Below are 26,757 nucleotides of genomic sequence, written 5' to 3'. Positions count from 1 at the left end.
AAACCGGCATAATATGCACTATTTGGCAACGGAAAATCCACGATGGGTGTGACAAGTGGAACATCAGCGACCTTGTCGGGTTAATGTATGGTGCGGCTTTATGGGACGAATGGTGCAATGTATGCTGATTTCCTACGTAATGTTCTACCGATGTTAGTACGAGATGTGTCACTGCATGACAGAATGGCGATGTACTTCCAACATGATGGATGTCCGGCACACAGCCCGCGTGCGGTTGAAGCGGTATTGAATAGCATATGTCATGACAGGTGGATTGGTCGTGCGCCGGATCTGTCATCCCCGTTTTTCTTTCTGTGGGGAAAGTTGAAGGATATTTGCTATCGTGATCCACCGGCAACGCCTGACAACATGCGTCAGCGCATGTGCGAACATTACGGAAGGCAAACTACTCGCTGTTGAGAGGAATGTCGTTACACGTACTGCCAAATTCATTGAGGTTGACGGAAATAATTTTGAGCATTTATGGCATTAATGTCGTATTTACAGGTAATCACGCTGTAACAGCATGCGTTCTCAGAAATGATACGTTAACAAAGGTACATGTATCACATTAGAACAGCCGAAATAAATTGTTGAATCGTACCTAAGTTCTGTATTTTAATTTAAAAAACCTTCCTGTTTCCAACTGTTCGTCTGAAATTGTGAGCCATATGTTTGTGACTGTTACAGCGGCATCTATCACAAAGCGAAAAAAGTGGTCCACCTAAAACATTCATATTCGTTTACGTACTACGCGAATATGTAATAAAAAGTAGGGGTTCCTATTGAAAAAAAAAAACCGCAGTTGATATCCGTTTGACCTATGGCAGCGCCATCTAGCGGGACAACCATAGCGCCATCTGGTTTCCCCCTTCAAGCTAGACAAGTATCGTTCTTTGTAGTTCTTTTGTTTGACGCTTATTTCATGAGATACTTGGCCCGGTCACGATCAATGGACCACCCTGTATATATGAAAATAGCTAAAGAATATGTTGAAATTTTAAACTATCGTAATATGAAGATCCTTTTTTTATTTGCAGTCGTATTGACCAACTGGGATAACGTTAACAACTTCAGTTCCTCTTCTTCTTTTGTTGTTGTTTCCTATTTTTCCAGTATTCCCTCACTCATTTTCTCCCCATGAAGTCTCTTCCTTCTTCTGTCCATGTTGTTCCCGATTTTTTAGTTCCTCTGCTTTGAAAGCATTCCAAATTTAGTATTTTGTTTTTAAAGCGGTTTCTTTCTGCTATTTCTGATTCTTTGATGTTGTTTCTTTCAAGATCTTTTCTTACTTCTGTAGTCCATGCTACTGTCGATTTCTTCTTCCAGAAATATAGGAGTATTTTGTTTTGTTAGTATATTTCCATCCATTGGGTAGAGATCTCCAAAAAAGGTTAATCTTCGTTTGGCCATTTTCTCCATACTTTTGTAGTTCTCCTCATTACTTCTTATTTTCCAACCATCTGCAGTTAGTTCATCGTTAGGCATTCAGGTCTATATAGACATTCTGGTCGTACCACTGTGGTGTAGTGTTTTAGTTTTGTTTTTCTAGATATACATTTCTTGTTGTAAATATTTTTGGTCAAACCATATGCTCTTTCCATTTTGTTAAATCTTACATCTATTGCAGATTTTTCTAGTTCATTCTGTTGTATAGTTTCTCCAAGATATTTATTTACTCGCTCTATTTTACATATTTGTGTTTCTATGTATTTTGGTGCATTTTTTTATATTTGTCATGAATTTTGTTTTTTAAACTGAAATTTTGAGACCAGTTCTGTTCGTTAATTTTTCCAGAATGTTTATTTGAGTAACTCCTTCGTCAGGTTTTCTGAAAGTATTGCGAAATCATCCGCAGAAGCCAAGCAGTTTATCTTAATTCCACTTGTTTTCCTCCCCAGAGCTATTGGCTCAATTTAGTGAGATTTTAGCTCCGAATTCCAGATCCTTATAATTTTTCCTAGAACACATTTAAACAGTAAAGGCGATAAACCATCACCTTGTCTAACACCGGTTTTTATTTCAAAAGGCTGCGATACTTCTCGCATAAATTTGGCTTTAGTTACTGTACCTGTTAGTGTTTCACGAATTTTGTTTGCTAGCTTTGATTTTAACGTAAAGATGTTTATGAAAAGTAATTTTTTGTTTGTTAAAAGCTGGTACATGTTTAGGGTACTTGTATTTGTAACATGTAAACGCTGTAGGGACGCACCTATCCATCGAAATTAGCATGGCGCGATGTAAAAGGTGGGTTTGGCTGCTTTGTGTGAACGGCACGCAGTGCGTGCCTAACCTTAGCACGGTGCAACTCGACAGTGCTAAGAGAGGCAGGTGGAAGCTGCACCAGATGGGATTTGCCTCGGATGTGGATCTGGCTATTATTTGGTATTCACGGCATAATAGAATGGCTCTAAATGTTGAAAATCCGACGCCAAGAAGAGATTTTGTAGAGCATTCGCACATCTAGTGCCGTGGGTACAGTTAGCCACCATCGCGCCTGCCATCAATCTTCGCCACTGCTTCACAAACTTCATACATTCAGTTAAGTATGCCAAAGAATGGTGCTGCATAGCATTCAGAGAGCGACGAACCGTGGCTCTGCACTACACCTGCACTACCGTCAGCGAGTATGGAAACTTATGGAGGGGTGACACTCTTCCAGTGTTTTGAAGAGGCACAGTGGTATGACTCGTGGCATCATAGTGTGGGAACCGTTTGAATGTGACTTCGGGTCACAGCTGGTAGTGACCAAAGTGTAGCACAACAGTGTGTCGTGGACGTGTCCTCGTTCAACGGCTTCACAGCGGCATTTTTCGACAGGTTAATCCTTGTCGGCACACGGTATGTGTGTCTATTAACTGTGTGTTTAATGTTGAGGTACTCCCATGGCCAGAAAAAACCCACAAGAAGAAGTGTAGGACATATCAGGCGTCCAGTCTGTTCAGAGACATTCTTGAGGATATGAAGGACCAGTCACGACATTTGAGGACCTTCGCAGTGGAACCATTGCATTCATCCAGTCAAGAGGGGGTTTCACATGTGGGCTCATACTGCACAGTTCTTTGAAATCTGACTCAGTTTTGTATTTACTGAAATACGATGGCTATCCACAAAGTACATTACGTTTTGGAATTAAAAATAAATAAAGTATTGGAAATCTTTTTTATTATATACAAATGAAAGCCACACTTAAATACTACTTTTCTACATAGTTGCTATTTAAATGAAGGCACTTATCGTAGCGATGGACGAGCTTGGAAATTCATTCGTCGTAAAATTCGGCCGCCTGCGCCTTCAACCACGTGGTTACCTCTTCTGTGCGTCGTCATCAAAACGCTGCACAGCCAACCACTTCTCCAATGCTGGGAATAAGTGGAAGTCGCTCGGTGCCAGGTCGGGACTGTACGGCGGATGAGGAAACAACTCCCACTTAAGAGATTCGACAACTTCACGAGTGGCATTTGCCGTGTGGGCCCGGGCGTTGTCGTGAATCGGCAAGATCTTTGAGCCCAACTTTCCCGTGGGATTGTTTCGTATTGCTCTTCTGAGGTTGTGCACAGTTTGGCAATACCTTTGAGAGTTTATTGTATGGCCTCTTTCCAGGAAATGCACAAAAATCACACCTTTTCTGTCCCAAAAGACAGTCGCCATCACCTTCCTTGCCGACATTGTCTGCATGCATTTTTTGGGTTTTGGGGGGGAATTTGTGTGCCCCCACTGCATTGACTGCAATTTTGTCTCGGAGTTCACATGCTTAACCAGTGTTTCGTCACCAGTAACGGTGCGATCGAGTAATGAGTCGCCATCTTTCTCGTAAGCGTCCAGAAGCGTTAACGCTGCAGCCACTCGCTGATTTTTGTGAATGTCTGTCAAGATTTTTGGTATCCATCTTGTACAAAACTTGTGGTAACCAAGCTTTTCGGTAATGATTTCGTCTAACAAACTTCGCGAAATTTGTGGAAAACTCATAGAGAGTTCCGTTGTTGTGAAATTACGGTTTACACGGACCGCCGATTCGACTTTTTCGACAAGTTCGGCAGTCACTATCCTGTGTCTTCCACTTCGCTCTTCGTCGTGAACGTTAGTTCGGCCATTTTTAAATTTTATGACCCACTGACGCACTCCACCGTCAGTGATTATGTTGTCCCCATACACTTCACAAAGCAGCCGAAAGATTTCTATCGGTGTACAGTTTTTTGCACTCAGAAACCTTACTACAGCACGCACTTCACACTTCGCGGCATTTTCAATTACCGCTGACATTTCAAACTGTCACAGTAACTCAAGCAGTACAGCACGAACCTCTCACTAGCACGGCAGGATGCCGACTGAGCGGCGGAATGCCATGACACCAAGATGGCCGCGCTAGCCCCGCCCCTAACTGACACAAACGAAAAAAATGTTCTTTGTGGATAGCCCTCGTAACATTACATACCCTCCCAACCGGTAAAGTCCCATGTCGCTTCGTCCTCCACTTCAGGGTACTTAGCTTCTTATCAGGCAATGTTCGAGGCTGGTTTGAAAAGTTCTCGAAATCACCACGAGAGGTCAGCGCCAGCGCAACAAGTTGTTCACGTGACATTCATTGGACTGTTGCCTGCAAACACCTGCCTTTTCAGTGCTCTTGCAAGAGAGCTATGGCGGTGACGTGGCTTTGTTGTTGTTGCAGCGTAGTGCTTTTCGAATATGGAAAAAAATCGAGATTCGAGCAGTGATTAAGTATATAAAGGAAGGCACGAAAGCAAAGGACATTCATGCCGATTTCCAGAAAGCACTAGGGGACTCTGCTCCTTCATATTCGACTGTTACCAAGAGGGCACATGAATTTAAATTTGGTCAGGAGAGATTAGATGGTGATCCGCGCAGTGGTAGGCCAAGATGAGTCGCTACCTCAGAAGTAATTGCAAAAGTGCACAAAATGGTCCCAGAAAATCGCCAATTGAAGTGCACGAAATTGCTCACGCTTGCCAGATGTCACCAGAAAGGGTATATCACATTTTAACTGAATAATTAGAAATGAAAAAAAATTATCTGCAAGGTGGGTGCCACGACTCTTAACGCTGCCTCAAAAACGCACGAGAATGGGCCATTATTGGGACAATGTTAGGCTCATTTGAGTAAAAACGAGCAAGATTTTTTGCGCCAGTTTGTGATCACAGATGAAACGTCGGTGTACCACTATACCCCAGAGGGAAAATAACAGACAAAGCGGTGGAAACATGCTGTTTCTCCGCCACCAAAGAACGCAAAGACAATTCCTTCAGCGGGAAAGGTTCTAGGATGCGAAGGGGATTCTGTTTGTATATTATCTCCCCACTGGGCAAACAATTACTGGAGGATACTATGCTGAGATCCTGGACAAACTGCAACAAGAGATACCCGAAAAAAGGCCAGATTTAGCAAGGAAAAAAGTCATCTCCCATTAAGACAATGCGCGCCCGCGCAAATGTACCGTCACCGTGGCAAAATTACACAAGCTAAGGTGTGAATTGTTGCCACACCTGTCTTATTCACATGATATCGCTCCGTCAGACTTGCATCTCTTACCAAAACTGGAAATTTTTCTTGGTGGACGAAGATTCACTTCAATCGAAGAATTTATTTCCAGAGTTGACAACTATTTTTCAGGCCTGGAGGAAACTCATTTTCGAGATGGGATCAAGGCACAGGAATATCAAAATGGTTCAAATGGCTCTGAGCACTACGGGACTTAACATCTGCGGTCATCAGTCCCCTAGAACTTGGAACTACGTAAACCTAACTGAAATGAAATGTCATGTGGCTGGAGCCTCCCACCGGGTAGACCGTTCGCCTGGTGCAGGTCTTTCCAGTTAACGCCACTTCGGCGCCCTGCGTGTCGATGGGGATGAAATGGTGATGATTAGGACAACACAACACCCAGTCCCTGAGCGGAGAAAATCTCCGACCCAGCCGGGAATCGAACCCGGGACCTTAGGATTGACATTCCGTCACGCTGACCACTCAGCTACCGGGGCCGGACGTAAACCTAACTAATCTAAGGACATCACACACAGCCATGCCCGAGGCAGGATTCGAACCTGTGACTGTAGCAGTCGCGCGGTTCCGGACTGAAGCGCCTAGAACCGCTCGGCTACCGAGGCCGGCACAGGAATATCGTTGGACCAAGTGCATTAATCTACAAGGAGACTACATTGAAAAAAGAAAACAAGTTTCAGTGATGTATGTACCTTTTATTCTATTCTGTTCTGTGAACTTTTCAAACTACCCTCGTAATAAGAAACTGATTAAATTTAGAGCAGAGAATACCTTTGAGGCAGTTCCTGGCAGCGAGGTCCCTGTGCACGCAGTTCATGGACTCGAGGTAGCACATACCGTGTGCCGCGTCACGGCACATGGCGATCAGCTGGTGAGGAAGCAGCGACCTGCCATTCTTGCGAAGGAACTGGCGCAGCTGTCCATCTGCGAGGAAAATCCAGGTATCAGGTGACACACAAGTACTGTAGTTCCCTCCATGCACGAAGGCGGCCTGTGAGGTGCTTCATTAGTGTGAGTCGCCTTGCCTCTCACAATTTGGGGTGCTTAATTACTGAAATTAGCGGATAAGAAATTGTTCAAAATTATCCCAATTTGCTTCAATGCATAAAGTCAATCGTCTGCGAAAGTTGCCCACAGTTTTGAGCAGCACATCCCGTGGTGGGGCTGCACACGCTCTTCGAATGCGTTGCTCCATATCGTTTCGGGTTGTGAGTGTCTCTCATAAACAATATTTTTTAAATAACCCCACAAGAAAAAAAATCAGGGGATGTTAGGTCTGGTGAACGTGAAGGCCACTCAATTGGTCCGCCGCGTCCTATCCATCGACCAGGGTACCGTAAATTTAAAACGTTCTGCACATTTTTAGCATAATGGGGAGCTGCTACGTTCTGTTGGAACCACATTCGTTGCCTAGTTTCTGAATCAACCGCTTTCATTAGCTCCAACAAATCATCGCAGAGAAGTTGTAAATAAGATTCCCAATAACATTTCAGTTAAAAAAGTACGGCCCTACCAAGTAACCGTTTAAAATCTCACACAAGACCATTAACGACCATTTGTGTTGGTTGTCAATGGGTCCGTGCCAGCGTGGATTGACTGGGGACCAATAATATCATGACCATTTAATTCGCCATTGTTTTTGAATGTGGCTTCATCGGTGAACATAACGTATCTATAAAAAATCATTCTCACCTCTTATCATTTCCAAGGCCTATTGGTAAAAATGCGCTCGTATTTACATATCTTACGGCGTTGCCTGTGTCAGCCAGCGCTACAGTCGCAGGTTCGAATCCTGCCTCGGGCATGGATGTGTGTGATGTCCTTAGGTTAGGTAGGTTTAAGTAGTTCTAAGTTCTAGGGGACTGATGAAGTCAGAAGTTAAGTCCCATAGTGCTCAGAACCATTTGAGTCATTTAAACAGGCGTAAACGGTAAGAGCACGAGCGCCATTTTCATTGTGGCCGCGATGACGAGGTAGATGGTGCATGTGTCTATTTCCAGCACGTTGAGTGCAATTTCGAATAATGTTTTGGCTTGGATGTCTTCTGTTTGGTAATCGATCCGCATAGGACGTCAAAGGGCCCGACTTATAGCAGGAGATGCACCACAGGCCATTTTAATTTCCACTGTCTATACTTTTACAAATAAATTCATAAAAACTTGTCAGCATGACCAAGAAGTATTCAGGATTCACACTGATAGCAGTGGATGTTGAGAAGCATAACAAAAGCAATTTGTTTTATATGTGAAATTCGACCATTTTCTCCGTTACCATTGGCTGCATTTAATTGCTTTAGGTACACTTTTCTTCATGAGTAAGAGAGTTTCTTGAATGAATTTTCCACAGCATACAAATCATCCTTAAAGGAGTATAAAGCTATCGAAAGTATTTAATTTATGAAAAAATGACTGAGTTATTACATTTTTAACTTCATGTTTAGAAAAACTCAAATTTTATAGTTAATTATCCCATTTTTTACCACAATTTGTAATTGATTTGGAAAATTCTAGAATTTGCATTAAGGAGTTTGTGTTTAATAAGCATATCAAGTTTGATAGTGATAGGATATTTATTTTGGATGCTACATTTACCTAAGTACAGAAAATTGTGTTTTGCAGAAAATGGACGTGGAAGTTTCTGCTTGTATGTGGCATTTATTTTAGAACTGTCCAGCACCGTATGCAGATTCTTATTCGTTTTCAATATCAGTTTCCTTCCTCTTCACATTCCTATGATGCAGTCTTCTTGATTTCATGACCTCCAAAAATGATTTATCTGTTTGCACTACACGCTCTCTGTCTGTTGCACACAATGCTTTGATACAGTTCACTCCAGGCTTAATTCCTATTTTCTCTAGTACATATTTCCTGCTTTGCACATCGTCATTAGAACATGAAATACCAATAGCAAGTACATTTCTTCCCACAAAAACGGTTTTTGGCAATATTTCCCATACACATTGGTTAAAATTTTCATTTCGGTTTTGGGTACCACCATGAAGGCATTTCTTCAGTAAGTTTTGATTTGCAAGGTCCCTGAATATAGGTCTGATGGCTTCCATTACAGCAGTTGGTAGAGAATTCCATTGATGATATTCTTCACCACCAGCAATTGACCTTTGATAGCCACACCATGATTCACTTCCTTTGGCCATAAGTAGTGGATACGGTTATTGTCTGTGGACATTTTGTGGAAGTATAAGGCCCAAACTGCTTGTTTCATAGTTTTTAAGCCATCCTGGGCGATAATATGCCACAAACGAACACAAAACAACACAGCAAAATGAAAATTGTGTCGAAGTTCACAGAACCACACTTCACGCCTTTCAAAACAGAGAACAAACAAAACCAGCGATCAAAACAATGCATGTCCATAGCAGCAGAGAAAGTATAGATGTCGATAGTCCTTTGTCTCACGTATGACTATCTTTGGCACAAATATTACATTCGAATTCTACAGAGCGAAATACACTTACGTATGACAGAAGACTGCTGTGCAGAGGGGTGTGACACTGCACCTCCATACACTTAAGACCAAATTACGTACCTTATAACTCCTCAAATGTATATGTTTTATACATCAATCTATTCAGGAAGATGTGCGCCACAAAATAAGCATATTTTTGAAAAATCTACTTTTTTAAAAATTTTTGACGTCCTACTCCCCTTAACTGCAAACTGCCAATAAGGTTCATTCTCTCTCCGACTTGCTAGCAGGGATTTACAACTAGACTGCGAGAATCTCCCTCCCACCCGCTGCACTGTCTTCATATTGCGCGACAATGTATTTCATTCACAGGACGACTGAATTGTTCATTCACTTTTCGATGTTATTGTCTTGTAGCTATAGGGCTGTGAGTATGTTTCTGTAAACGCTTTGGTGCGATTTCCGAATAAATACGTCAGGTAACTGCAATATACGTAAAGTACTTCGTAAGCAAGCGAATAAGTTTATTTATCGCTTTTACAATTTTTTCAAACATTGATCTGAAAGTGGGATTCCTATTTTTGACATTTTGAAAATACAATAATGAACTTCAGAAGCATCTGTCGGCAAAAGCATTGCACAGGGAATAGTAAATAAAAGTATCAGAGGTGTGCAAATCTCAGGAAAATTTGGTTTCATGCCGCCTGGAAAGCATCGAAATTGCAAAAAACCTGTAACAAAAATGGATGGTTTTGACAACGGTATTTTAAAGTGCTCCGTGTTTGAAATGTATATGAGTGGAGAATATTCGAGTTTACAAAAGCTTGTTTCTAATATGCATAAGAAAATTGGCTTCAAACGTTGCGCTCCATCAACTCAAAACATTTAAAAAGACATTGGTCGCAAGTCAATTAAGAACAGGGTTTTTATTGAAAGAAGTGACATGGGTGCAACACAAGCAACAACCCTCATAAAGATGCACAATGCAAGAGAAGGAGGTAGTTCAAAGCGTATTATCTAGATGAAACATGGGTGAATTAGAAAAAAATGAGTGATGGTACTGTTGGTTTTAAAATTCCCATGGGAAAAGAGTCTCGGATAATTATTCTCTTCTTCTGCTTTTATTGTTGAGAGTAAACCTGTATTTAGATGTAAGAACATAAGCAGGGACTGTTGTGCGAAAATAAAGCCCTCAGTTTCAAGAAGTGGTTCAGTGAACAATGCTTGCCATATTTTGCTTCGAATACGGTCATTGTGATTTCCGTGCCTGTTATCGTTCAGCTGTTACAAAGAAAACACGAAATACGGACACCACAAAAGAGCATATTGTGCTCTGGCTTAAAGATAAAAATATTCCGCACAGTTTAGGCCAGACTCGTGGCGAACATTTACAGCTCGTCAACGTATATAGGTCACGCGATGGAATGTACAAATTTGGCCTTCTTGCACCTGAATGTGGTCCCACCAATTTTACGTTTGCCCACACACTACTGTCAGTATAATTCGACAGAATTAATTTGGGCACAGGGTGGGAGGTTTGAGTGCAAGAAACAAATCATTCAATTTAACAGACACTGAATCGCTTGTGGACGAAGTAACATAAAACATCTCCCTTCAGCGTGGGTACGCTGTGTATGGCACACTGAAAAGCTCCGGAAATAAGACGCTTATAGGGAGGTGAAGTGGATATACGCCTTGAAAGTATCATACTAAATTTACAGTCAAGTGGTTCACACACGCTCTAGGATAGCAGTAATGATGGTCTTATGATATAAACTTTGGAACAAAGTGAAGTAATGCCGTTTCTTGGTTTTAAAGACTTATGATATCGAAAATACGTTCGTCAACATATCAGTGCATACATATTACATGGGAACTTCCTAACCTATACTGATTAGGAATTTCCTATGAAGTATGTAGACTATAATTTTCAATATGTTGCCCAAGGAGAAGTCAAGCTTTCGCCAACGTGCTGTACTCTCTATTCAACGGAGAGAGCACGGCTGGATAAAAACGTCAAAAACTCTGATGCTGCTACATGTGAACCCTTATCATTTTCAAGGCAGGAATTGGAAAAGGCTATAAAATGAGAGGGAAGGTTGCCTGCCGAGATATAGGTGCTTTCTGACGTTATCGGTAAAAATTCCCTCGAGTTATTCACAGAAGATGGATAATTGTTTGCTTTTTCAATAGATTATAAAAAGTGTCTTTCACCATAATGTCGAAGGAGTCAGTTTACACTTGTAATGCCACTTGAAAGCGAAAAATATGACAACACACTAACAATTTTTACGATAATCTTTTACTCTCGTGTCTGCTACCAGTAATTCTTTTTTATACAGATTTATTTACATTTAACTACAATCAGACAGTTTCACATACATGTATTTAAAAAATTATGTGCAGTAGAATCAGCTGTCAATCATAAGCACTGATTTAGATATGAGTTTTAAGTTAATTTTCTCGTGTGTTACAGTTTTTACTTATAATACAGTCCAAAACGCAATAAATTACAATTGTCGCAACCACCTTCGAATATCTTCATATCAGACAACTGATATTTTTGGAAAAATTGAACTTAGCGACCTCACAAAGCTATGTCCACTATTCTCGCCTTCCAGTGTGATACAGACAAATGCTGTGGAGTGGTAGATGGAATGTCAAGATGTGAAGTAAGATTTCTCTCTTGTAGGAGATTGACCGAAATATGTTTTAAAGTGTATTATTCTCCTCGTAGATTTGAAAGTATTATACGATGTACCATTGCTAAATGCAACTGATTGTTGACTGCAGCAGCACAGTTCGGCAATGCAGGCTTCGTTTGCCTGCTCTCTGTCACCACACATGCACAAACTCTTCCCCTACAGGCTTCCCCAGCGCTCCGCCTCTATGTACATAAGCACCTTCCTATATGACGCAGATTATAACAGATGTAAACAGATCGATAACTCTCAGAGCAGCGCCAGAGGCGAAGAGCAGTGATGTTGGGCGGGCACTTGATGGGTCGACATGAAGGTGTGCGATAAGCTGCACAGATGGTAGCTAAGGCGTCCCAAACTGAGCGCTCTGATATGAAGGACCAACCGCTGGAAATGGTTATTCAGTTATGACATAAACACCTTCCACCTTATAGCAACAAATTAAGCTGATAGCAACTGGTCAACACGAACCTGACAAACTACATCTGCATCTACATGATTACTCTGCAATTCACATTAAGTGCTTCGCAGAGGGTTCATCGAATCACAATCATACTATCTCTTTACCATTCCACTCCTGAACAGCGCGCGGGAAAAACTAACACCTAAACTTTTCTGTTCGAGCTCTGATTTCTCTTATTTTATTTCCTACCTATGTAGGTTGGGCTCAATAAAATATTGTTGCATTCGGAAGAGAAAGTTGGTGACTGAAATTTCCTAAATAGATCTCGCCGCGACGAAAAACGTCTTTGCTTTAATGACTTCCATCCCAATTCGCGCATCATATCTGCCACACTCTCTCCCCTATTACGTGATAATACAAAACGAGCTGCCCTTTTTTCCACCCTTTCGAAGTCCTCCGTCAATCCCACCTGGTGAGGATCCTACACCGCGCAGCCATATTCTAACAGAGAACGAACGAGTGTAGTGTAAGCTGTCTGTTTAGTGGGCTTTTTGCATCTTCTAAGTGTCCTACCAACGGAACGCATCCTTTGGCTCGCCTTCCCCACAATATTATCTATGTGGTCTTTCCAACTGAAGTTGTTCGTACTTTTAACACCCAGGGCAGCTCGTTTTGTATTATCACGTTATAGGGGAGAGAGTGTGGCAGATATGATACACGAGTTGGGATGGAAGTCATTACAGCATAGACGTTTTTCGTCGCGGCGATACCTTTTTACGAAATTTCAGTCACCAACTTTCTCTTCCGAATGCGAAAATATTTTGTTGAGCCCAACCTACATAGGTAGGAATGACCATCAAAATAAAATAAGAGAAATCAGAGCTCGAACACAAAGGTTTAGGTGTTCGTTTTTCCCGCTCGCTGTTCGGGAGTGGAATAATAGAGAGATAGTATGATTGTGGTTCGATGAACCCTCTGCCAAGCACTTAAATGTGAATTGCAGAGTAGTCACGTAGATGTAGGTACTTAGTTGATTTGACAGCCTTGAGAATTGTAATATTTATCGAGTAATCGAATTCCAACAGATTCCTTTTGGAACTCTTGTGGCTCACCTCCTTCCTGGGACAGTGAATTCACGGTGTTCTTATTTCAATTTTCGCTATTTAGCGTCAACTGCCACCTATCACACCATACATCAATCTTTTCTAAATCACTTTGCAACTGATACTGGTCTTCAGATGACCTTAATAGACGGTAAATTACAGCAACATCTGCGAACAACCTAAGAGAACTGATGAGATTGTCAGATTTATATAGATCAGGAACAGCAGAGGTCCCAGGACGCTTCCCTGGGGAACACCTGATATCACTTCAGTTTTACTCGATGATTTGCCGTCTATTACTACGAACTGCGACCTTCCTGACAGGTAATCACGAATCTAGTCGCACAACTGAGACGATACCCCATAGGCCCGCAGCTTGATTAGAAGTCGCTTGTGAGGAACGGAAATATAGAAACACGGAATCAACTTGAGATCCCCTGTCTATAGCGGCCATTACTTCATGCGAATAAAGAGCTAGCTGTGCTGCACAAGAACGATGTTTTCTGAAACCATGCTGATTACATATCAATAGATAGATCCCTTCGAGGTGATTCATAATGTTTGAATACAGTATATACTCCAAAACCCTACTGTAAACCGAAGTCAATGATACATGTCTGTAGTTCGATGGATTACTCCTACTACCCTTCTTAAACACTGGTGGAACCTGCACAATTTTCCAATCTGTAGGTACAGATCTATCGGTGGGCGAGCGGTTGTATATGATTGCTAAGTAGGGAGCTATTGTATCAGAGTAATCTGAAAGGAACCTAATCGGTATACAATCTGGACCTGAAGACTAGCCCATATCAAGCGATTTGAGTTCTTCGCAACCCCTAAGGTATCTACTTTTAAGAAACTCATGCTAGCAGCTGTTTGTGTTTCAAATTCTAGAATATTCCATTCGACTTCCCTACTGAAGGAATTTCAGAAAACTGCTTTCAATAACTCCGCTTTAGCGGCAGAGTCGTCGGTAACAGTACCATCGGCACTGTGCAGGTATTGACTGCGTCTTGCTGATTGTGTACTTTACATATGACCAGAAATTCTTCGGATTTTGTACCAAATTTCGAGACACTGTTTCGTTGTGGAACCTGTTAAAGGCATCTCACATTGAAGTCTGTGCCAAATTTCGCGCGTCTGTAAATTTTAGCCAATCATCGAGATTTCGCGTTCTAAACGCTTGGATGACAATGGTGATTAACATATTGTGACATTCTTTCAGATATCTCCGTTGTCTCCAGTACTGGTCGATCAATCGAAAAGGTGCAATGGTTAGCAGCTTGTACTCATATTCAGTATGATGATGGTTCAAGCCCACATCCAGCTATCCATATTTAGGTCTTTTATGATTTCTGTAAATCACTCCAGGCAAGTGCTAGAATGCTTTCTTTCAACAGGCATGACCGGTCGCCATCTGTGACAGCACCTGAGTTTGTGTCATAATGACCTCAGTGTCCATGGGACATTAAACCCAATCCTTCTTCCTTCCTGTATAGAGCATATCACACACTGAAGAACCAAAAAATATCACCTCCAGTTTCATAGCTTCTTGGTTCAGCAAGCCACCAGCCTCCACATCCTGTGACGAGTCATTGACATCTGATATCTGGTTGGCCGCTCATGGTTTGATCGTTCTTCAACCACTATGGATACTGCCTTTGTCAGAAAAGTTCCAGGACAGGTTTAGACAAAAAAATAGAATATGTCACTTACACAAGTAGTGAACCTAGATCCTATCGAAGGTTCTCCATACACAGTTGCCAACGTTTCTGGAGGTATTAGAAGCAAGCAGCGGCATTTTCAAGTGTGCTGCTTGTGAGCCTGTTGGGCGTCTGCGATATCTCGCTGAAGGTTTCCTTTCAGTCGCTTTTCACTCACAAGAACAAGAAAATTCGCAAGACGAGAGGTCGGGCGAATACGACAGATGTGAGATGGCAGTAACAGAATGTGTGGCCATGTAGTTGGTAACAGATAAAGCAGTTTGGGGTCTTGGATTATCATGCAGTAAGAACCAGTGCTAAGAATGCCACAATGGAGGATGAGCCTTCGAATTGGCTTTTGAAAATGTTTCGAGACATCTATGTAAAGAGTTTGGTTCACTGATTTCGAGGAACATATTCATGGCATGCTAATCCTTTACTAGCGAAGAATATGCTCACCATTGTTTATGTTCTCGAAGGGTGTCGTTCGATTGTTTTGGATGCACTTTGGCGCTTGTAGGAGGGTCCTACTGGTTTCATCAACTTTCATCTCCAGCACTAGACTCTGACCGAAATGTTGGATCCCTTCTAGCTATATCGAGTATTTCAGTAGAAATTCTTCGTCCTTGCTTTTTCTGTTCATTTGTTAGTGTGTGACAAATGAGTTTTACATTAAGTTTTCGAGTAGTATATATATATATGAGAATTCTGGATTAAAGAGCATATCTTTTTAAAATTCCCTGTTTCAAAACCAAGATTTTAGTTTTGCTGTATCCCCCATTCAAAAATGTATCTTACCTACAAAAAATTCCAGTTCATTAGAAAAATGAGTTTTTTACTTAAAATGTAACATTCAACAAACTAAATTTATTCAGTTAAAAATATAAAAACATACAAAAATTCTAAAATAACATGATTAGAATGACCTTTATTTTGTTTTTTTACCACTATACATAAAATTTAATCCAACAATGTTGTCTAAATTATTATCACCTTCAGAAAAGATTTTAATATGACGATCTGAAAGAGTAATTTTATATTTATCATGTAAAAGTAAAATTTTTTCTTCAATTTTTAGTTACCAAAATTTCAGTTTTTCATATATTGTACATTTAATTTTGTTTCAGTTCAGTTAATCTACTGAATACTTCTGCATAAATATTATTACAGTCCTTAAGTTCACTTACTACATTTCGATGTCTATTTCACTTTCCTTTTATTTATGTAGAAGAAATATAGATTTACAAATTTGTAGAAGCTGAAAATACTAATTTATTGAAACTGGAAATTTCAAAAAATTTCCATTCTCAATTTCAAAAATTCACTACTTTCAAAAATTTAGATTTTCCAAAAATAAAATATTTATCAAATGTTTTAATTTTTTAAAATCTCAATTCTTCAGTTTTAATTTCCTATATCTTTCTGAAAGTACCTCAAAAAGAAATGTAAACATGAAGTTATTAATTTCTGTAACTTTTGTAATTTTTGATTCATACATGGAGTTAAAAATACTGTTCAGTGTTATAAATCATAAATGAAATTCTTTTTACCATACATAATTATATATGCAATTGTATCATTTGGAACATTTTCATTAAAAATGTACAGAATGTCATTGTTGTTTTCCGAGTAGTTAAAACATTCATTCTTCTAGAAATACATACATACGATAATTTTCAATAAAATTGAATGAATTTACATTTACATTGTTACTTCTTGTGTTATTCTTTTAAAATCTCTATATGTATAATATATTTTTTTAAAATTATTCTGTGGATCAAGATTCCATAATTCTTGAGGAAACGTGTCATTTTTCCCATTTAATACATAGATATTATGTAATTTAAAATGTTTCAGAATGTTTTAACTGTTCATTTTTTGTGTTATTTTGCAAAACAACGAAAATAAAGTAAGGCATATGAGATTCAACAGTGTTATAATAATTAGTAACATATAGTTCAAAATATCATTTTCTATTTAATCCAGCAATATGTACAGTTTGTTGTCCCAAAACAGAAATTGGAATTTTAGGATTTTCAGATTTTCATGTTCTAGTTCAATTGAACATGTTTGTTCATATTTAACAACAGAAACACGAACTGCCATACTTCTAACGCAATTTTCTTTTCTTTTAAGGGTGTACTATTATCATTAATACCAGTTCATCTAAGAAAAGAATCTTCTGAATTTTTTTTAACTCCAAGTGAATTATTCCTTTAAAATACATAAGAATCTTTCAAATAATACTAATAAATAAAGTATTTCATTTTTTCAATTTTACCATTTCCACCATAGTTAGAGTGTTAGTAAAATAAGAGTTGATGAGGGAACAAATGCATTTTCCTTTCTGGGCATAAATTTGTTTCCATTTTTTAATTTAATAACATTGAACAACTTTATCTTCTAAGTATCAATTATTTAATATTTGATTTACTATCATAGCTAAAATTGTGTTCGACCCATGTAAGAACATCAAATGTCATATGAAGTTGTTAATATTTAGGTAGCTCCAACCTTCAACAATGTTAATGTTAATTCCTGTTACCTTCTTTGGACAATTTGAATTATTTTTTACTTCCTCATTAACAGAAATTGAGTAAAATTTATAACTCTAGAGTTCATTCATGATTTATTGATGAAATAATTTAGTAAAAGATTTTAAAAATTACTTTTACACAAGACCATTCTAATCAATCAAATTATAATTTTCATCAGTTAAAACTGTTTCAAAATTTTAAAAAGTATAAAAAGCTGCATTATTTATGGGATAATTTGGTTACAAATTAATGATTCAAAAATTTCTGCATTTAGTTTCAATGAAAAATAATCAAAATGATCATTATGTTTAAGAAATATTCAATCAGATAAATTAAAATTAATAATTATTAATTCAAATTGAATACTTTCATAAACATTATAAGCAATTTTTTCATTAATTTCAAATTATTTTCAGTAATTTTAATATTAAATCCTAAAGTTTCACCAATTGAATCACATTTATCCAAATTTAATTTAACATCACTTTCAGTATCAACTCTACAAAATAATTTTGCCTTCTGTAATGTGTGTATCAGTTTTCTGACTGAATAATTTTTTCCAAATTTTTCAAACTATATTGGGCAACAACAATTTGTTTTGTTTTTTCATTAGTGTATAATTAATAATATTTTGATGTAACATTTGGAGTTAAAATGTTGAACAAAAAATCAACTAGTGAAACTTTTTTTGGTCCTTTTAGTGGAATAGTTAATATTTTTTAAGAACAGATGAATTGCCACTTAATTGTATTTATCTTATCATTTATATTAATAAAACTTGGGAACCAATAATAAGAATACGAGAAAACAACTGAAAAATAAAAATCGTAACTTTCAGCAAATTCTATTCAGTGTACAATAATAGGAAGAAGTGGTTGTGGAAAAGCAATGCTAATAATCGACAATTGTTTTCTAGCACTGGCATGGTCAAACTGGATTATTATTAATCATTTTTACATCAACAAATACATCAAGAATTTATAAAAAGATTCAAAAAGTAGAATATAAAATTATGAAATAATTACTACTTTCATTGGAAATAGTGATAAAATTATTCCGTTAGATGAATGAGAAAATAATTCAGTTGCAGTTTTTGATACTTTCATTCACAAAAATCATAGTTACAGATTATTTTACTTAAGGTGGGCACAAAGGAATAGGTTGCTTTTATTTAAGTCAAACATATTCAAAAACAATTTCTTTGAATTATTTTAAATTTTAAAAATGTTTTTAAACAAGATAATTAAATTTAAGTTATATTTAATAAGAATTTGTTAGTGGAGATTTCAAATTCAATATGTACTAAATGTTGGGATAGAGATGAATTTGTATTTATTTCAATAAATGTGACAAGAAATTAATGGTGGTGAATACAGAGAAAAGAAATATTTTAAAGTTTGAACACAAATGTTGAAGATAAAAGCCTTGAATGTGAGAAAGTTGAGTAAAATGATGAACATAAAATGAAAATGACTGTTGTTTTTTATCCTTAAAAAAGTTTTTCAAGGTACAAGCCAGAGTTTCTTAAAATCTCTACATGGGTATAAACTAAAAGACAAAAAAGCAGAAAACTTATACATGGAATAACAACAAAGAATAGAATATGAGATGGAAAAACAACAATGAATAGAATATGAGACATATTAAAAGTAATATAAGCCAGTTATCGATGTAATCGAATACAATAAACAACGAATTGACATTTAGGCGAGAATGTGTTAAAAGCTTTTTAAGAAAATAGGGAAGCTGAAAAAGGAATGGTCCTTTACAATCAATATTATTTAGAAGAAATTAACGATACTCCAACAATTAAACAATTTGATAGTGGTAAGATGAATCATACATTATGTGAATGAGAAATACATAATTTGTTAGATAATTTTTTTTTGGTCGTCAGTCTACTGACTGGTTTGATGCAGCCCTCCACGAATTCCTTTCCTGTGCTAACCTCTTCATCTCAGAGTAGCACTTGCAACTTACGTCCCCAATTATTTGGTTGACGTATTCCAATCTCTGTCTTCCTCTACAGTTTTTGCCCTCTACAGCTCCCTCTAGTACCATGGAAGTCATTCCCTTATGTCTTAGCAGATGTCCTATCATCCTGTCCCTTCTCCTTATCAATGTTTTCCACATATTCCTTTCCTCTCCGATTCTTCGTAGAACCTCCTCATTCCTTACCTTATCAGTCCACCTAATTTTCAACATTCGTCTATAGCACAACATCTCAAATGCTTCGATTCTCTTCTGTTCCGGTTTTCCCACAGTCCATGTTTCACTACCATACAAAGCTGTACTCCAGACGTACATCCTCAGAAATTTCTTCCTCAAATTAAGGCTGGTATTTGATATTAGTAGACTTCTCTTGGCCAGAAATGCCTTTTTTGCCATAGTGAGTCTGCTTTTGATGTCCACCTTGCTCTGTCCGTCATTGGTTATTTTACTGCCTAGGTAGCAAAATTCCTTAACTTCATTGACTTCGTGACCATCAATCCTGACGTTAAGTTTCTTGCTGTTTTCATTTCTACTACTTCTCATTACCTTCGTCTTTCTCCGATTTACTCTCAAACCATACTATGTACTCATTAGACTGTTCATTCTGTTCAGCAGGGCGGAATTTCTCATGTGTAATAGTTGTAGAAAATGCAACGGTGTGAAACTTCCTGGCAGATTAAAACTGTGTGCTCGTCCTAGACTCGAACTCGGGACCTTTGTCTTTCGCGGGCAAGTGCTCTACCGTCTGAGCTACCGAAGCACGACTCACGCACGGTCCTCACAGCTTTACTTCTGACAGTATCTCGTATCCTACCTTCCAAACTTTACAGAAGCTCTGCTCCTTGTTCTACAAGGTTCGCAGGAGACCTTCTGTAAAGTTTGGGATGTAGGAGATGAGATACTGGCAGAAGTAACGCTGTGAGGATCGGGCGTGAGTCGTGCTTTGGTAGCTCAGATAGTAGAGCAGTTGCCCGCGAAAGGCAAAGGTCCCGTGTTCGAGTCTCAGTCGGGCGCACAGTTTTAATCTGCCAGGAAGTTTCATATCAGCGCACACTCCGCTGCAGTGTGAGAATCTCATTCTGGAAATGTAATGGTGTGTTTACGTTATAGAATTTATCGGAGTAAAAAGGATAGTGAAAACAAAAAGATTGGTGGCCTTTTCCTTCGAATAGTCTGTAGTCATAATATCCAGAATTTATAACGTGTGCGCCATTCATATTCAGTGCGATGGCCACGTGTTCATCAAAGTCATTGGGTAAGAAAGAAACTGTGGTATTTACAGTGTGTAGTGAACAGTCAGAGTTGTGTAAATTACTATGAGTCAGATGTGCGTTATCCGTGTCCGTTGCATAATGTTCAAACAGGAGAATAATTTGTAGCTTAATTGAGAGTACTAGAGCTCATAATCAGTCATTGAGGTTTTGCGATAAATAAGAACAAATCCACTCGCTTGGCAGAGCACTCATCATGCAGGCCTGACTGCTTGATGCCACAGTATAAGCAAGGCATGGGGGGGGGGGGGGGGGGCTCTCATCATGTCATGAGAATTTGGTGTCCACACCAGGAATGTGAGTTCACTTTACATCTTCAAACCGTTTCATCCCTATAACGTCGGCAGTTCTTCTGCTGAAAAATGCCACCAAGCGCGAAGGGGTGCAGGTTGTCCATAATAATGTTCATGTCGTTCACAGCTAGATAGTGTCGGAGGTTCCATGCGGCTTTTCGCGGATGATGCTGTAGTATACAGAGAAGTTGCAGCATTGGAAAATTGTAGCGAAATGCAGGAAGAACTGCAGCGGATAGGCACTTGGTGCAGGGAGTGGCAACTGACCCTTAACATAGACAAATGTAATGTATTACGAATACATAGAAAGAAGGATCCTTTATTGTATGATTATATGATAGCGGAACAAACACTGGTAGCAGTTACTTCTGTAAAATATCTGGAAGTATGCTTGTGGAACGATTTGAAGTGGAATGATCATATAAAATTAATTGTTGGTAAGGCGGGTACCAGGTTGAGATTCATTGGGAGAGTCCTTAGAAAATGTAGTCCATCAACAAAGGAGGTGGCTTACAAAACACTCGTTCAACCTATACTTGAGTATTGCTCATCAGTGGGGGACCGGTACCAGGTCGGGTTGACGGAGGAGATAGAGAAGATCCAAAGAAGAGCGGCGCGTTTCGTCACAGGGTTATTTGGTAACCGTGATAGCGTTACGGAGATGTTTCAAAAACTGAAGTGGCAGACTCTGCAAGAGAGGCGCTCTGCATCGCGGTGTAGCTTGTTGCCCATGTTTCGAAAGGGTGCGTTTCTGGATGAGGTATCGAATATATTGCTTCCCCCTACTTATACGTACCGTGGAGATCACGAATGTAAAATTAGAGAGATTAGTGCGCGGGTGGCTTTCAGACAGTCGTTCTTCCCGCGAACCATACGCGACTGGAACAGGAAAGGGAGGTAATGACAGTGACACATAAAGTGCCCTCCGCCACACACCGTTGTGTGGCTTGCGGAGTATAAATGTAGATGTAGATTTAGCTGTCATGGCGCAGTGGATTATTGCCACAGGTCCCATGGAAACCCAGGTAAATGTTCTCCACAGCACAATGCTGTACCCAATGTACTTCGCCTGGGGCGCATTGTACATTTTGAGCCTCCTTCCACCTGGCGTATCCAGGCACTACCTCTGGCTCAATGTCGCAAGATACTTGATTCGTCTGACTGGAAGACACATGTCCATTGAACCAATCTCTTCGATAATTTGTGAGTACGAAAGCTCATGTTACTCGATAAATGAGAATGAATCCACTCGCTTGGCAGACCACTCATCTCGCAGGCCTGACTGCTTGATGCCACAGTACGAGCACGGCCCGTGGGTGCCTCTCAGCATGCTGTAGAATGTCCGTGTATTGCTACAGAATTGAAAAAGCAAAATGAGAGGGAAGGGTAGTGTTGCAACGCACCTTTGACATATTCCAAGATGACCATGGGGGAGCGGCCGTCCAGGCAGAAGCCAATGAAGCGCACCACGTTGGGGTGCTGGTACCTGCGCATCAGCCGGCCCTCCTCCAGCAGCGCCCTCTGCTGCCCCGGCGTCACATCGCCGTCCCTCAGGCACTTCTTCACCGCCACCTGCTCACCGGTGCTGCGCAGCACACCGAGCCGCACTACGCCGAACTGGCCCTGCAACATCCACACAGTGTCCCCTTCGTGGTCTCCTGGCGGTTCTGAGGCTCAAATATATTTTCTCTCCATTGAGTAACCCTACACTGATCAGCCAGAATATTATGACCACCTACCTAGTAGCAGGTGTTGACAGATGTGAAAATTACCAAACTATCAGTTTAATAAGCCACAGCTGCAAAATACTAACACGAATTCTTTACAGACGAATGGAAGAACAGGTAGAAGCGGACCTTGCGAAAGATCAGTTTCGATTCCGCAGAAATGTTGGAACACGTGAGGCAATACTAACCTTACGACTTATCTTAGAAGAGAGATTAAGAAAAGGCAGACCTACGTTTCTAGCATTTGTAGACTTAGAGAAAGCTTTTGACAATGTTGACTGGAATACTCTCTTTTAAATTCTAAAGGTGGCAAGGGTCAAATACAGGCAGCGAAAGGCTATTTACAATTCGTTCAGAAACCAGATGGCAGTTGTAAGAGTCGAGGGGTATGAAAGGGAAGCAGTGGTTTGGAAGGAAGTGAGACAGGGTTGTAGCCTCTGCCCGATGTTATTCAACCTGTATATTGAGCAAGCAGTAAAGGAAACAAAAGAAAAACTCGGAGTAGGTATTAAAATCAATGCAGAAGAAATAAAAACTCTAAGGTTCGCCGATGACATTGTAATTCTGGCAGAGACAGCAAAGGACTTGGAAGAGTAATTGAATGGAATGGACAGTGTCTTGAAAGGAGGATATAAGATGGACATAAACAAAAGCAAAACGAGGATAATGGAAAGAAGTCGATTTAACTTGGGTGATGCTGAGGTAATTAGATTAGGAAATGAGACATTTAAAGTAGTAAAGGAGTTTTGCTATTTGGGGAGCAAAATAACTGATGATGGTCAGAGTAGAGAGGATATAAAATGTAGACTGGCAATGCGAAGGAAAGCATTTCTGAAGAAGAGATATTTGTTTACATTGAGTAAAGATTGAAGTGTCAGGAAGTCGTTTCTGAAAGTATTTGTATGGACTGTAGCCATGTATGGAAGTGAAACATGGACGATAAATAGTTTGGACAGGAAGAGAGTAGAAGCTTTCGAAATGTGATGCTACAGAAGAATGCTGAAGGTTAGATGGGTAGATCACATAACTAATGAGGAAGTATTGAATAGGATTGGGGAGAAGAGAAGTTTGTGGCACAACTTGACCAGAAGAAGGGATCGGTTGGTAGGACATGTTCTGAGGCATGAAGGGATCACCAATTTAGTATTCGAGGGCAGCGTGGAGGGTAAAAATCGTAGAGGGAGACCAAGAGATGAATACACTAAGCAGATTCAGAAGGATGTGGGTTGCAGCAAGTACTGGGAGATGAAGAAGCTTGCACAGGATAGAGTAGCATGGAGAGCTGCATCAAACCAGTCTCAGGACTGAAGACCACAACAACGACAACAACCTAACAGCTGGCATGTCCACCCTGGCACAAATAATAGTGCTGACATATTACCGCATGGAAGCAGCGAAGCCTTGTTAAGTCGCCGGAGGGCGTTCGAACCACAACTGCGCATACAAGTCACCTAATTTCCATGAGGACGAATGGAATATTCCAGAATTTGAACCACGAACAGCTGCTAGCATGAGTTTCTTAAAAGTAGATACCTTAAGGGTTGCAAAGCAATTCAAATCGCTTGATACAGGCTAGTCTTCAGGTCCAGATTGTATACCGATTAGGTTCCTTTCAGATTACGCTGATACAATATCTCCCTACTTAGCAATCATATACAACTGCTCGCTCACTCACCGATAGATTGGAAAATTACGCAGGTCGCACCAGTCTTTAAGAAGGGTAGTAGGAGTAATCCATCGAACTACAGACCTATATCATGACGTCCGTTTGCAGCAAGGTTTTGGAGCATATACTGTATACAAACATTATGAATCACCTTGAAGGGAACGATCTATTGACACGTAATCAGCATGCTTTCAGAAAACATCGCTCTTGTTCGACGCAGCTACCTCTTTACTCGCACGAAGTAATGGCCGCTATCGACAGGGGATCTCAAGTTGATTCTGTATTTCTAGATATCCGGAAAGCTTTTGACACCGTTCCTCACAAACGACTTATAATCAAGCTGTGGGCCTATGGGGTATCGTCTCAGTTGTGCGACTGGATTCGTGATTTCCTGTCAGGAAGGTCGCAGTTCATAGTAAAAGATGGCCAATCATCGAGTAAAACTGAATTGATATCATTTGTTCCCCAGGGAAGCATCGTGGGACCTCTGCTGTTCCTGATGACAATCTGAGCAGTTCTCTTAGGTTGTTCGCAGATGATGCTGTAATTTACCATCTAGTAAGGTCATCCGAAGACCAGTATCAGTTGCAAAGTGATTTAGAAAAGATTGCTGTACGGTGTGGCAGGTGGCAGTTGACGCTAAATAACGAAAAGTGTGAGGTGATCCACATGAGTTCCAAAAGAAATCCGTTGGAATTAGATTACCCGATAAATATTACAATTCTCAAGGCTGTCAATTCAAGTAAGTACCTGGGTGTTAAAATTACGAACAACTTCAGTTGGAAAGACCACACAAGTAATATTGTGCGGAAGGCGAGCCAAAGGTTGCGTTTCATTGGCAGGACACTTAGAAGATGCAACAAGTCCATTAAAGAGATAGCTTACACTACACTCGTTCGTCCTCTGTTAGAATATTGCTGCGCGATGTGGGATCCTTACCAGGTGGGATTGATTGAGGACATCGAAAGGGTGGAAAAAAGGGCAGCTCGTTTTCTATTATCACGCAATAGGGTAGAGAGTGTGGCAGATATGAAACGCGAGTTTTGATGGAAGTCATTAAAGCAAAGACCTTTTTCGTCGCAGCGAGATCTATTTACGAAATATCAGCCACCAACTTTCTGTTATGAATGCGAAAATATTTTGTTAAGCCCAACCTACATAGGTAGGAATGATCATCAAAAGAAAATAAGAGAAATCAGAGCTCGAACAGAAAGGTTTAGGTGTTCGTTTTTCCCGCGCGCTGTTAGGGAGTGGAATGGTAGAAAGATAGTATGATTGTGATTTGATGAGCCTTCTGCCAAGCACTTAAATATGAATTGCAAAGTAATCATGTAGTTCTGAGGCTTAAATTTATTTTCTCTCCATTTTGTTTGAGTAACCCGATACTGATCAGTCAGAACATTATGACCACCTGCCTAATACGTGGTATGTCCAACCTGGCACAAATAATAGTTGTGACATATCATGCGATGGAAGCAGAAAAGTCGCTGGAGGGCGTTCGAACCACATCTGTGCACACAAGTCACCTAATTTCCATGACTTCCCTGGAGGTGGTTATGAGCTCTGACGTCACGTCCACTCACATCCCAGATGTGTTCGATCAGGTCCACATCTGGCAAGTTGGGAGAGGGGGGGCGGACAACACATCAGTTGGACCTCTCCACTGTGTTCCTCAAACAACTCCATCACATTTCTCGCCTTGTGACATGGCGCATTATCTTGCTGAAAACACCACTGGTATTGTGAAACATGATCGCCAGGAAGGGGCCTATGTGGTCTGCAACCAGTGTACACAACTCCTTGACCATCATGGCGCCTTGCAAGAGCTCCACTGGACCCACAGACGCCAATGTGAATGTTCCCCAGGGCATAATGGAGCTGTCGCCAGGTTGTCTCCATCCCACAATGCAGGTGTCATGGAGCTGCTGTTGCCCTTTAAGATGACTGATTTGTGCCCTCTCATCAGCATGATGAAGAAGGTATCGGGAGTCATCAGACCGTGCAACGCTCTGTCACCCTGCGCCAACATCCAGTGACGATGGTCACATACCAGTTTCAGTCATAGCTGCCGATATCATGGTCGTCGGCTGAGGAGGTCCATCTTTAGGACTACAACATTTCTAGGATTACTACTAATCCCATCAATATTTAGACTTAAGCCATCACGAATAAACTAAACTTAAGGGGGGGGGTGGGGTGGGGGGGGGGGACGTCAAACGGGCCGACTTGGATCAGGAGAGGCACCACAGGATATTTTAATTTCCACTGTCTATACTTTTAAAAATAAATTCATAAAAAATTGTCAGAATGACCAGAAAGGATTCAGGATTTACACTTATAGTGGTGGAAGCTCAAAACTATAAGAAAATAATTTTTTTGACATTTGTGTTTCACATTTTCTTCACTTACCATTGGCTGCA

General features: G+C 40.0%; 1 protein-coding gene across 3 annotated transcripts in view; it reads right to left on the bottom strand.

The window, feature by feature from the left end:
* The window catches only part of LOC126293756 (tyrosine-protein kinase Fer-like), a 125,611-nt gene that overhangs the window by 30,449 nt on the left and 68,405 nt on the right, over positions 1-26,757 (bottom strand). For all 3 annotated transcript variants that reach the window (XM_049987107.1, XM_049987109.1, XM_049987108.1), the window contains 2 exons: positions 22,348-22,567; positions 6,289-6,441 (listed from right to left, as the gene is read on the bottom strand). In XM_049987107.1, coding sequence (XP_049843064.1) covers positions 6,289-6,441; positions 22,348-22,567 — 373 coding nt within the window. The remainder of the gene's footprint in view (positions 1-6,288; positions 6,442-22,347; positions 22,568-26,757) is intronic.

This window comes from Schistocerca gregaria, chromosome 10 (assembly GCF_023897955.1).
Source record: "Schistocerca gregaria isolate iqSchGreg1 chromosome 10, iqSchGreg1.2, whole genome shotgun sequence".
In the NCBI taxonomy this organism is placed as follows: domain Eukaryota; kingdom Metazoa; phylum Arthropoda; class Insecta; order Orthoptera; family Acrididae; genus Schistocerca; species Schistocerca gregaria.
Note: the sequence above shows the minus strand (reverse complement) of the source record. Positions and strands in the feature narration are given on the sequence as shown.